The sequence below is a fragment of the Chiroxiphia lanceolata genome, chromosome 19, assembly GCF_009829145.1.
Source record: "Chiroxiphia lanceolata isolate bChiLan1 chromosome 19, bChiLan1.pri, whole genome shotgun sequence".
NCBI lineage: Eukaryota > Metazoa > Chordata > Aves > Passeriformes > Pipridae > Chiroxiphia > Chiroxiphia lanceolata.
Genome location: NC_045655.1, coordinates 12,301,258 through 12,313,520, shown reverse-complemented (window position 1 = coordinate 12,313,520; position 12,263 = coordinate 12,301,258). Strand labels below are relative to the sequence as shown.

The following is a 12,263-nucleotide window of genomic DNA, read 5'->3' as shown; positions in this document are numbered from 1 at the left end:
GCAGGAGGGAGAAGGGCTGAGCTGGGCCTGCTCCATGTCTGAAACATCTCAAAGATGCAGGTTTTACCTTCCATGAACAGCCCGTGCACATAGGAGCCTTCTCTAGGTGGAAATGTTATGTCCTCACGGGTTTTCTTGGTCACATCTGTTGCCAGACACATCTTATCCAGTGGCCACTGCTTTTTCCTGGCTGTGGACTGCATGATGGCTGTGAGGAAGGACTGGGGGTTGAAGAATCCTGCCAGCCACACTGTTGCAGGCAGCACAAAGTCTGTTGCCCAGACTTCCAGTTCCTGGAAAATAAAGCAGCAGAGTCCTTCAGGGTGGAGGGTGGGCTGTGAACTGCAGGACACTGCACCAGGAACAGTGTGATAGAGCTGATGCTTCATTGCCTAACCCGAGCTTCAGGTAATCTTGCAGAGTAGGGGACTGGTGGAGGTGGTGTGGGATGAATAAACAGCAGATTCCCCCCTGCAGCAATGAAGCTGAATTTGCAGTGCAGGAAATACCACTGTTATTTTTTAACAAAGCCAGTTTTATTAAATATTTTTTTTTCTGGGCCACCCAGAGTTGTGATGGGGGAGCTGATGCTCTTTTGCTACAGTGATGTACTGTAATGGGAACCCTGGTCAGATTTGTGCTCTCATCCCTGGGGGAACAGCCCCTTTCAGGTACTTCAGGCTGCTTGAAGTGATACTGAGAAATAAACCAGTTAGCAATAAACCAGTGCACTGGTGGGGAGAGTTGTGGTGTCAGCAGTACCCACTCACGCCCTGAGCTCTGACTGAGTTCATCACATGAGCTCTGCTCACCCTGATCCGCACGAGCAGGTCCGCATACCAGGTTCCCAAGCTGAGGAGGGAGGGATAAGCGTGACGTGTCCAGGATTCTGGAATGCTGTCATAGAAGAGAGCATTTGCCAGCTCTTCCATCTCTGATGTAATTGTCAGCTCTCCCTTTGAAAAAGAGGAAAGCCTGAGCAGTGGCACCTGCAGCCAGTGGTGGGACAGGCAGAGGGATGTGCTTGGGCTCAGACTGGAGGGAGCAGGAGTCTGAGGCCACCTGGCCACACCCACCACAGTGCTACGGGTAAGAGCTCCAGCAAGGGCACACAGTGCTTTGGAAATCCTGGGAAATGATCCAGGCAGCTGCCTGCTCCATACCTGCAGTCCCAGGTCCAGCTCCTTCAGCGAGCGCCTCATCTCATTGGTCAGGATGTTCATCCTCTCACATTCCTGGAGGGCAACGACCGTGTACGGAGTCTTTTCCTTTGCCTTTGCCATCAGCTCCTCCATATTGAACGGCTCTGGCAGCTGCCCAAGGATCTCATCCAGGACTGACTTCACCTGGAATGAGAATGCCATAAACTGCTCTTACCCAGGGAAAAATGCTGCAGGTTTATGGTTAATTAGGTTGGTAAGATTTTTTTCTTTTTCTGCCTTGGTGTTTCCCTGTGCTGCCTCCTCTGTTACTAATGCTCCATTCTGTTTCTAACTGCTCTTGGCTCTTTAAAAGCTGTAGCTCTTTTTTGATAGCCAAGGAAGTCAGAGCTGAGGCCATGAAGACTGTGAAACATGTAAGGTCCAGGCAGTCAGGAAGAAGCCTTTTTTTTTTTTAAATTTTATTTTATATTTTAAATTTGTATTTTTAGTAGTTGCCATCATGAATGGAGGTTCCTCAGCTCTCTCCACCTGCTGAGAAGCCCCACATAAGCCACATGTTGCCAGTGGTGCATCTCAATCCCATCAGAGCAGGACCTTCCTGACTGCGCTGCCGCTGCCGTATGTGCCCCCGTCCCCAGGCTGACAGTCTCAGCACAGCTGGGCTGGAATCACCTCCTTCTACCACCCCTTCCTGATTGTTATGAGTCCTGCTCTCTCTGTTGTTCCTGTGCCTGCATCTGTCCCCCACCCCCTGGCCTCTCAGCTGTCACCATTAAGAGGGGTTTTTTTCTCCATAATAAAAATAACCACAGATTAAAAATAAACCTCAATTAATTTCTGCTGTAAAGAGACAGGACTTGACTTGCCTGTTCCTCCCGGGAGCCACCTGCGCCTCCACCAGCCTCAGATTCCTTGGGCTGCAGTTCCAGGACCGTGCGGAAGAGCCTGTCTGAGGTGACGGTCAGGAAGCCCATCTCTGCGTTGGGGTGCAGCCCGTACAGGTGGGGGCTCTCGCCTGGCAGGTTGTCATCGACGTACTGGTGGTAGTCCTGAGTGTGGGGCAGGGCCAGTGTTAGCTCAGCAGGTACAGGCAAAGGAGCCCAAACTTCCCTGCAGCCTTGAAAACCCATCACTGCCCTCAGGGGCCCTTTGCAGCACCTGCCTGTGCTCATGGAGGCTATTTTTTTTTCACTCATGTCTCACCCTCCTGCCCCAGCCACAGGAATTATTTTTACAGCAATCCTAGTTCCAGGGGATTGACACTTTCTTTCCCTACATCCCCCTTAGTGAACGTGGGGGAACTTGGACTCGTGTGCATTTATCCAGAGCAGGGGTTTTCCATAGCAAATTGCAGTGTTTGTCTTTCTTACCTGGTAATCCAAGCGGGGAGGGACTGGAAACCCCGGAGCCAAGAACACCTCCCCTTCCAGCATCTCCGGCTGGACATACTCGCTCAGGTACGTGCGGCACAGCCGGCGGTCCCAGTCGTCAGTGATGTGCCCTCCATACATGATCTCACCAAAGAGGTACCGGAGATCATCCCATGGTACCTGTGGGAAAGGCTTGAGCTGGAACTCCTGTGCAGCTCCCCGGGAGTCCCCCATGCAGCAGCAGGGCCGCAGAGTGACGGCTCTGGGATTGACCTGTCCAGTGTGCAGGGAGGTGACAGTCCCTGGGCCCACAGAGGCTCAGGGACAGTGAACAGGATCTCATCTGGAGTGTCTCTTGTTCACCCACAGATTTCTCCCCATCTCATGGACACAGCTGTCTGTGCTTTGAATCCCATCATCCCATCTTTACTCCAACCAGCACCGATTGTGTCTGCAAGGGTAGGTCTAAGGGCGAGACTTCAGCCCTGCTCACCACACCTTCCTTCTCCGGGCAGCAAGCACCAAGGCACAGGTCAGGCCAGGCACTTCTCCCAGCTGGTGCCTGATGCCTTTTTCTACTCAGCTCAGTGGGGCCAAGGACTCAGCCCCTTCCCCTGCCTGAGTGTGTGGGGACCAGAGGAGGAGCTGCTGCCAGCCCTGGGCTTCTTCATGCAACAGTGTTTGTGCTGCAAACTGGTGAAGGTTCTGAGAAAGGCCGATTGTTGCAGTGTGTGCTGTGTGTAGAGTGGTCACCTTGTCATCCCTCACCTTGGCATTGGCCTCCAGGTAGTTGTGCAGGACATTAACGGAGACGGTCAGGTCGCCGCTATTGAAGGGGTAGGGCCTGTTCCAGCCCTGGGTGCCAAACCTGCGCCGCTCGGCCACCGCTGCGTGGAAGTAGCAGAGTGCAAACAGGATGCACCTGAACTCAGTCTCTTTGCTGCACTGCTCCAGTGTTTCCTGTGGGGGAACAGTGATGGGGGGTTGCAGGTGAATATAGCTATCAGATGCCCCTCTAGTTAAGAACATTAATTGGCAGAAGAGAACTGAAGGTGTTTATTAGAAAAAAAAAAAAGGCATAAAATTGTATTTTAATGCTTTGCTAGTTGGTAATTTTTGCACTCATTTGTTTACGGAAGAATTAGGACGACACACCCCAATGCCCTGCTGACAGCTGAGGCATCTTGTTCATGCTAAAACTGCAGCAGCTCTAGGTTAAGTCTCAGGAAAGGCATTGGCAACCTGGCACTTCCTTGTGTCAGGAGCCCTCAGGCAGCTCTGGTTACCCTGGCGAATGGGGGCTCTGGGCACTACAGGAGGATGTCCCGGGGGAAGCTGGTTTGGGGTGCAGTGTTTCTGGCTGCAGTGACACCCCCCAAAGATGCTCAGCCTGTGGAACCCTGGGAGGGGATGAGCCAGGCACACTGGCCTGAACGGTCCCGAGGAGCAGCTGTGGAAGGGCAGGGGGTGGTGCGGGGGGTACCTGTGAGAAGAGGTCGAGGGCCCTGTGCAGGTTGGCCCGCATGCCGGTCGGCGGCTCGCTGGTGATTTTGATGGAGTTTTCCAGCAGCCCCTGTGGGATGATGTGCGACTCGGGGCTGGGGGCCGGCTCGGCGCTCATGAACAGCCGGTAGTCGGGGTGGCTGTCCGTGCTGTGCTGCTCCACCAGCTTGTCCAGTGTGTCCAGCCACCGGGCCACCAGATGGATGTTCTGCAACAGGAACAGCCTGTACCTCATGAATCTCACCTCCCCCCCGCGCCAAATTCCTACTGTTGCTCCACAGGGAGAAGGTGCAGCATGACAGGACACCACTTGGGCTGGATACACCCAGCTGGCCCCAGCAGTGTCACTGCCATCACCAGTGGGGTGACCATGTACTGTGTGACTGGATGCTGGCAGGGCTGGGTGCCCCGGTGTGCCCAGCTGCCGTCAGAGCTGTGCTCGTGGTGCACCACAGTGCCCCCCACCCACCTGTAGGATGACCCAGTGGCCCTGCTCAGCAGCCACCTCCATGGCCTGTTCTGCCACAACCTCCTGGCCCTGCCCCAGTGACACGTTGTGGATCTTCCCATTGTCGATGGTGAAGTTCAGCCTCGTGCCTGGGAGGGAGTGTACGCTGGAATTATCGGTATGGGCACTGAGCTGGGGTTGTGCAGTTCCAGCCGCTTGGCCCCGCACCAGCTCGTGGCTGTTGGGGCTGGTGCCAGCCTGAGGTGGGAGTGGCTCACCCAGCGCCTCCACATCCTTCAGCGGATCCACGCCAGGGGAGAGGATGAAAAACAGGGGTGTGGAGGGGCTGCTCTCCTTGTACACCTCAGAGAGGTCAATGCTCCTTCCTTCCACATACTTCCTCCCCATCTTCTCTTCCACAAATTTCCTACAAAAAAATAGAACCATCCAGTGAGTCAGAAGAGATGCAGTTGCTGGGCACAGCTGGCATGATGACAATGCAGGGCTCTTGCAGGAGGGCCCTGTGCTGGGCACCAGCTCACTTGATGGCATAGGTCATCCTGTCGGGGCGCAGGCACCGCAGCACACACAGCTTCTGCAGGGCCGACTTGTTCTTCCAGTCCATGGGGAGCGCCTCCTTTTCTGGTGCCTCCATCTCCACAAACCTTTTCCATCGCTTTGCCGAGTTCTCTATGTCACTGTCCAGGTTCCTGAACTCTTCCATGTCTGAGAGAGCCTTCAGGTTCCACAGAGAAGGACTAAATCATTCCTGGGCTCTGGGTTCCTCAGGGAACCCATGCAGGTGACCCTGGACCCCAGGTGACCCTGTGCCAGGGGCTGTGCTGGCATTGCCTTGGCACTGCAGGCGACCTCACGGACCCACCTTGACAGCACCCCAGCCCTGGGTCTGCAGGAAGTCCACGGGAGATGTGACACCAGCCTTGGAAGGGAAGCGCAGGAGAAAGTCCAGCTCTGCTGGGTTCACTTCTTTCTTGATGGTCAGGACCTGGAAGTTGGGAGTGCAGCATCACAGCCACCTGGTGCCACTGCCCCGGCACGAGGGGGCGAGAGGCTTTGAGCATCCAGCAGCAGCACAGGAGTGAGAACAACCTGTCTAAAGCCACATAAGCACCTGTTGTACAGCAGGAGCCCCAGACATTCACAGGGATTACCTGGAAGGCAACCTGGGCCAGGAAGATGAGTTTGTCTCTCTCAAAGAGGCCCTGTGCTGTGTACATATAGACTGAGTAGGTGATCTGGTCCGTCAGGTTGACCACCCTTTGCTTGGTGTCCTGGCTGGGGGCCGCACGCTGGATGGCTTTCTCAAAAACTCCATTGAAGGCCTGAAGAAGATCCCGGCAGGCATCAGTGTCCGGCTGCTGGGAGCTCGTCAGCAGCATAAACACTGAAACACCAAATCTCCATCCTCCCCCAACCCTGTCCCACCCGCACACACCAGCTCCCTCCTCACTCCCTGTCTACCTTGAGAGAGAACTGGTAGATGGGGTTGATCTTGCCGAGGTCACTCAGGATGAAGTACAGCAGGGACGCGCGCTCTGCCGCCGGGCGATAGTTCTCTCTTGCGACGTTTATTTGTACTTCAGTGACTTTAGCTTCTTTCACCTGGAGGCACACGGGGGTGGGTGTTACCAGAACCAAGGCATGGGCTGAAGCAGTGTCTGCCCTCTGGCTGGGTGTCCAGCCAAGCTGTCCCTCTGCCTGTGGCACCAGGGCCAGGGCAGCATGTTTACTTTTTCCTCAATTTCCTTGGCTGTGCGCTTTGTTGTTTCCAGGTTTTCCACCAGAGCTGTGTCCCGCAGGAAGTCTCCCCCAGCAGCCGACAGCCGGGCGAGCAGTGAGTCCTCCAGCTCCTTCAGCTTGATCTTGAACTCGTTCTGGCTCTTGGTTAGGTTTGCCTGTGACAGCAGCCCCCAAGGGGTACGTCACTCGAGAGATCATGACTGAGTGCTGGCACCAGTCACTGTCATATGGCCACCGATGTGCTTGTGCAAGGGGAGGGTGGCCATGGCCCCTCCTGGGACCCACCATCACCCACCAGGGCAGCGCTGGCTGTGGGAGCAATGGGGGACCTGCAGTTGCAGGGTCTGTTTGGGACTCACTTGGCTCTCAACAAACACAGGGAGCACACAGAGGGGAGCTCTTCTGCTCCCTTCCCCAAAACCTCCGCAGCGCCCCGTCCTCTCCCACCCCTCCATCCAGCAGCTGGGCCTGTACCTTCAGGGTCTCCAGGTCCGGCCGCTCCCGGGCCACCACAGCGGCCAGAAGCTGGTCCTCCAGGCCCTCCCGTGTCACCAAGAAGTTGATGAGAGTGCACTGAGCCTGCACCTCTGGCTTGTAGTGCGGGTTGAAACATCGGGTGTGCAGGATCAAGCGGAACTGCTGGTGATACTCCACTTCTTTATCTCCAATCCTAATGTATCTGTTCAGTTAATTAAACAAATTAGTCCACACACTGGGTAGTAACTCATCACAGACACATGCAATCAGCCCGTGTGCTGTTCCCGGTTGCTCAGAATGGATTTCTTTGGGTGGGAAAAGGCTCAGCAAGGGCAGCAGTGCCAAACCAACCCCAGCAGGGCAAGGGTGGAGGAGCAGGAGCTGGAGGCTGCCCTGCTGCAGCCCCCCCATAGCTTCTGGGGCGCTTTTCCCCTTCCAGCTTATCACCTGCTTATGGCAGGTGCCCCAGGGGACATGTCCTTAAATCACTAAATGAACTGGGTACTGCAGACAAGAACAGCCCAAAAGGCCACATCAGTACAGTGGGACATATTGGAGAACACTGGGGGATGTGGCCAAAACCAAGGAAGGATCAGGCCCTCAACTGCCGGCAGCAAAGGGGCATCAACCAGCATTTTGGGGCAGCAGTGGTTGCTTGGGGCAGGTGAAACCACTCGGCACTGGGGTGTGCTCACCTGCCCAAGATGGTCTTGCCCAGCAGTGGGTCCAGCACCGCCTCCACTGTCTCACCAATGTCCTCGATCAGCAGTGTCTGTCCTTCAGAGACTGCCTGTGCAATGGTGTCCAGGTACCTGAGTGGAGAGGGAGGAGGTGCACGTGGCAAGCCTGTACACTGTGGGGGGTTCAGGGGGTGCCTTCCAGCCACCCAGCCCTGTTGGGACCCTGCTGTGCTCTGCCAGCCCTGGCCCCCGCAGGACCTGTGGAGCTGCTGCCCTCAGGTGCCCTGAGTCTGATGGGGATGTGGTTGCCCTGGCTCACAGCACCCTGCACCCTTCGATGGCAGGGAAATGGGGGCCAGTGCAGCCCAAGCCTGTGCCCAACTTTGCAGCCCCTGGCCCACCTCCGCTGGCCCAGGCGGACGACCTGCAGCTCCTCCCCGTATTTGTTCTTGATCCACTTGCTGCCCTGGAGCTGGGCGTCCACGAGCAGTGGCCACCGCTGGGTGCTGCAGAGGATGGCAGCGTTCTCGGTGGAAGTGCGGTCGCTGGGCAGGCCCTGGTTGTTCCAGGCAGCCACATCGGCAGAGTCCGTGAGGAGGCTGAGGGGGTCCAGGCCTGGGGTGATGGGGATGGGCACCTGCAGGGAGGGGCTGTTGGGTGCCTGGCCACAGAGGGGTGGGAGCCCCCAGTGCTGGTGGGCGGGGGTGAAGGAGCCCTGGGCACTCTGGGATGGAATCTGTGGTCTCTCACCGTCAGCCCATTGAGGAAGGGGATCCAGTGCTGCTCCAGCAGCTCAGCCCTGTACTTCTTGGTGAAATATCCGACGTAGGACACAAAGGCAGAGACCAGCAGCACGTCCCCACACAGCGTCTTCTCCTGCTCTCTGAGCTGGTCCACTGACTCAGCCCAGCGGACATTTTCGGATGCCAGACCCCCAACAAGCCTGGGGGGTCAGAGGGGATGGTGGCTGCTGTGGTGCTGGTGCTCCCAGTGCTGTGACCCAGTGAGGGACTCAGCCATGACGCCCCAGGGCATTATCAGAAAATGACTTCAGGGCTGTATACCTCCATGAATTTTTGGCCCAGTTTATCTCAGGAGTTTTTAATTTGTGGAGGGTATGGGGGGCTCTGTTGCTCCCACGGCCACCAAGCAATGCCAGGGGGCATCAGCCTGCCCCAGTGCTTTGGAGCCAGTATTTGCACGGTACCTGTTTGCCAAGGTGATGACTTTGTTGGTTTCATCAGCCTCCTGCTGGCATTTGATCTTTTCTGCTGTGGCTTTCTCAAACTGAGCAGTGAGAGTTGCCAGATTGGCATTCAGGGTCTTTGGAAGAGAACAGTCCCACAGTTATTCCCTACTTGGACAGGAGGCTCCATGCTCCCGGAGCTCTGCAGTGGCCCTGTCCCAGCCCAGTGCTTGGCCTGGGCTCCGGGTTCATAGACTTACAGAAACCTCTCTTGCTCGTTTGGTGTCTGAGGGGGTCGTGGCGGGCGCTGGTGGCTGGCCCTGCCTGGGGGCTGGGGGACACACACTTACCACAATTTTGCTCTTAATGCGACTGAGCCTCTGCTGTGCCTCCGCCAGCTCGGCATCGGCGTCAGCCACCGCCTGCCTCTTGGGCTTCACCTCACAGTGCACCTCGTAGTAGCGGACCATGTTGAGGCACCAGGAGCACAGCCCCGCCGCGGCCGTTGATTTGGACTTGATGAACTCGGGATCAAACCCGGGGTCTGACCGGTACGGCCTGGAATGGGAGCACATGCCATGCTATGGCACCGTGCCGTGGCTGCCAGTGACCGTTCCCACTCCTCCTGGGGCTTGAGCTGCTGGTGGGCAGAAAGGTGGGAGAGCAGGGCCAACACCTGGATCCCACTCCTGCCCCCAAACTCTGCTGTGCTCCCAGGTGAGGGTCCCCCTGGCCACCCTGCCCAAGGGCTGGGCTGGGGCAGGAACCAGCCAGAGACTCACTGAAATGCCTTGAGACAGGGCTCAGGGATGTTTTCCCCATCATAGTTTTGTAAGCTTGAAAGGAAAGTGTCTATTTTTCCTATCTTCACTTTTGCTGCTGTCCAGCTCTTGTCCTTCGGAATCTTGCCATTTTCGGCCGTCAGAATCAACACAGCTGCCATCACGTTCACCACTTCTGGGGGTGGAGCCCCAAAGGACTTCAACTCTGTCAGGTTGTACTGGGAAGGGACCGCAGGGCCACTGAGCATCACCCTGCTGTGGGGCCACCAGCGCTAGCTGGGCACCTGCTTCCCACCGAGAGCTCGCCCACCTTGTTGAGTGTGTTGAGGGCCTCGCGGGCAGCAGAGAGCACCACCTCTGCTTCCGCCAGGTCACTTGCACAGGCTTGTTGCTTCTCAGCCACGACCTGGGGAGGGAGGACGTGGGATGGGGTGAGCGGCCGTAGCCACAGAGCTCACGCTGCCCCGTCCCACACTGGGCACTGGCTCAGTGCCACGCACCTTGTTAATGGCCTCAACCTTCAGCTCCTCCTCATCAGCAGTGGCTTTCTCCTTGGTGACTTTCTCTGTCTCAACACCCACCACATGGATCAGTTTATCTGTGTCCTCGTTCTTCTGCTTCAGCTCTGCCTCCTGGATTGCCAGCATGGCTTTCAGGTCATCCACCTTGACAATGGAGAAACAGAGCAGATCAGAGGGCCAATACTGCCAAACCCTGCCTGGACCCAGAGCAGTGGCTTGGTACGGCTTGGGGACCTTGTGGCCACCTTGACCACCCTGCAGGGACATGCCTGCTCTCTCTCCCCATGCCGGACCCACAGCAGGCACAATGCATGAGCGAGGCTGTAGATAGGCACCTGTGATGCTGTGCTCTGCAGCTTCATCAACCCCTTCTCCAGCCTCTCGATGTTGGCAGAGAGCTTGCTCCTTTTACTTGCCAGCAGGCTTTGGTAGAGCTTTATCTGCTCCAGGAAGGTCTTTGGCGTGGTGTAATTATAGCGTCTCTCCACAGCCAGGTAGGTCTTGGACATCTCCTTCGCACTCGTGTGGACAAAGGACATGAACTGGCTGATGGAGACCTTGACCTCTGGCTGCACAGGGAGCACAAACAGGGAGTTGCTGCAGTGGGTGCCTGCAGTGATGTGCAGGGGCTGCACTGAGCCCTCCTGCAGCATTGGCTCTGTGTCCAGCCGCAGAGGCCAGAGAAAAGTGACCCTTTTTGTTAACAGCACAGTGCAGGGCTGAGACATGCTGGTAGCCATGGCACCAGCACCAGTTCCCATGCCCAGCTCTGGGTCCCTGACTCAACCCTGCACTGGGAGAAGCTGCTGTCCCTAGGCTGTTACGTGAGGGGGTGCTTTAAGGACAGAAGAAAATGAGGGAAGGTTCATCCCCACAAGCACGGTGCAGGGCTGCAGGCTCTGACCCCAGAACCAGATGTGAGCCTATCCCAGATCTATTCCCAGCTTGCTGCCCCTCGCCCCCTTGGTCACACCAGACCCCTATCCCTGGGCACATTAAACAAGGAGAGCAGCAAAGGTGCAGGGATCCCCAGTGCCCCAGGACAGCAGCTGTGCCGGGGGTCCCAGCTCACCTCAATGTCCTCCGTTTCCTCCAGGAACCTGCTGCTGACGGACACGAGAGCGTCCTCTGGCCACTCGTGGAACCAGTCGATGGCCGTGCAGTTGACCACAGCAGGGAACCTCCTGGCCCGCACACGCAGGGTTGAGCCCACGGGGGAGAAGCAGAGGATGACCTGGGGCAGAGCAGCACCGCTGAGCAGGGTGTCCCCGCTGTTGGGTTGGCAGGAACGTCACCATGGGCTCTGCATGACTGCAAGGCTTCTGCTGCAGACCAGGGCTGTGCTGCCCTCCCAGTAACTCCCAGTACATGGGAGGTGGTCTGTGGTTGTGCACCTTGTGCTGCTCCCCAGAGCTGGATTGTGTCCCCTTTGGTGGCTGCAGTCAGCAGCTGAGCACAGTCAGAGTCCCTGTGAGTGCCCAGCATGGCCCACAGCCATGGAGGTGCTGCTCTGCCTCTGCCTCCACGGAGGTCAATACAGGGGTGTTCTGTCCTGCACCCCTGGGGCCAGAGGCATCTGGAGAGCCTCTGAAAACACCTTTTTCCCAAACCCACCACCCTGGGATGAAACTTCAGGGTGCCCTGTTGCAAAGAGGTTTTGGATCAGGCAAGTCAGGGGCATGGACAAACCACCCTGGGGAGCAAACACCCACCTTTAACTGGCGCTGGACTTTTTCTATAAAGAATTTCCAGCAGTTTTCCTTTGAATCCTCCAATCCAAGGGCCTTCACCTGGGGTCTCATGCTACCAATGATGGTTTCCAGGTCAGAATCCTGAAAGAGACCTGGCACTTCCCCAGACGCCAAGAAGTCATTGATTAGAACCAGGAACGATTCTTCAGCCACCTGGGAGTCCGTCATCAGGAACACAGTGGGGATGTTCTTCACGGCTGCCTTCATGTACTGGGAGGCGAGGTCCACCTGGGGCAGAGAGAAACTGTCACCCCCTGGTCCACCTGGGGCAGAGAGAAACTGTCACCCCCTGGATCAACCTCCATGAGGTGTTCTCCAAAGTGTTTGGAGCAGCCCTGGGGAGCCGGGGGGAGCCTTTGGGAAGGATCATTTGGGAAGGAGGTGGTGCCAACTGCTCAACCCGGAGATGGGTGCAGCATCAGGGCTGCCCACACTGCACCTGCCCTCCTCACCAGTGGCTCCTGCCTGTCCCTGGCTGGGGAAGTGCTGTGGCCCCTTGGGGCAGGACTCCTGGGTGTCACCTATGAGCAGATCCTGGTGTGCAAATGCACTGATGTGAGGAGAGCAGAGCCCCATGAGCCCACCCTAGGCACCAACACTGCAGGTGCAGGACCTTGCCCT

General features: G+C 57.0%; 1 protein-coding gene across 1 annotated transcript in view; it reads right to left on the bottom strand.

Annotated features, from left to right (window-relative positions):
- The window catches only part of DNAH17 (dynein axonemal heavy chain 17), a 33,527-nt gene that overhangs the window by 1,013 nt on the left and 20,251 nt on the right, over positions 1–12,263 (bottom strand). Inside the window, exons 55-80 of the mRNA XM_032706743.1 lie at positions 11,604–11,870; positions 10,964–11,125; positions 10,227–10,460; positions 9,871–10,035; positions 9,681–9,776; positions 9,371–9,588; positions 8,939–9,146; positions 8,610–8,725; positions 8,153–8,345; positions 7,804–8,039; positions 7,418–7,534; positions 6,720–6,924; positions 6,236–6,400; positions 5,967–6,107; positions 5,657–5,827; positions 5,368–5,490; positions 5,027–5,220; positions 4,763–4,911; positions 4,506–4,633; positions 4,017–4,244; positions 3,302–3,493; positions 2,534–2,713; positions 2,030–2,212; positions 1,164–1,346; positions 813–956; positions 68–293 (exon numbers count right to left, since the gene is read on the bottom strand). Of these exons, the coding sequence (XP_032562634.1) occupies positions 68–293; positions 813–956; positions 1,164–1,346; positions 2,030–2,212; positions 2,534–2,713; positions 3,302–3,493; positions 4,017–4,244; positions 4,506–4,633; positions 4,763–4,911; positions 5,027–5,220; positions 5,368–5,490; positions 5,657–5,827; positions 5,967–6,107; positions 6,236–6,400; positions 6,720–6,924; positions 7,418–7,534; positions 7,804–8,039; positions 8,153–8,345; positions 8,610–8,725; positions 8,939–9,146; positions 9,371–9,588; positions 9,681–9,776; positions 9,871–10,035; positions 10,227–10,460; positions 10,964–11,125; positions 11,604–11,870 (4,624 nt within the window). The remainder of the gene's footprint in view (positions 1–67; positions 294–812; positions 957–1,163; positions 1,347–2,029; positions 2,213–2,533; positions 2,714–3,301; positions 3,494–4,016; positions 4,245–4,505; positions 4,634–4,762; positions 4,912–5,026; positions 5,221–5,367; positions 5,491–5,656; positions 5,828–5,966; positions 6,108–6,235; positions 6,401–6,719; positions 6,925–7,417; positions 7,535–7,803; positions 8,040–8,152; positions 8,346–8,609; positions 8,726–8,938; positions 9,147–9,370; positions 9,589–9,680; positions 9,777–9,870; positions 10,036–10,226; positions 10,461–10,963; positions 11,126–11,603; positions 11,871–12,263) is intronic.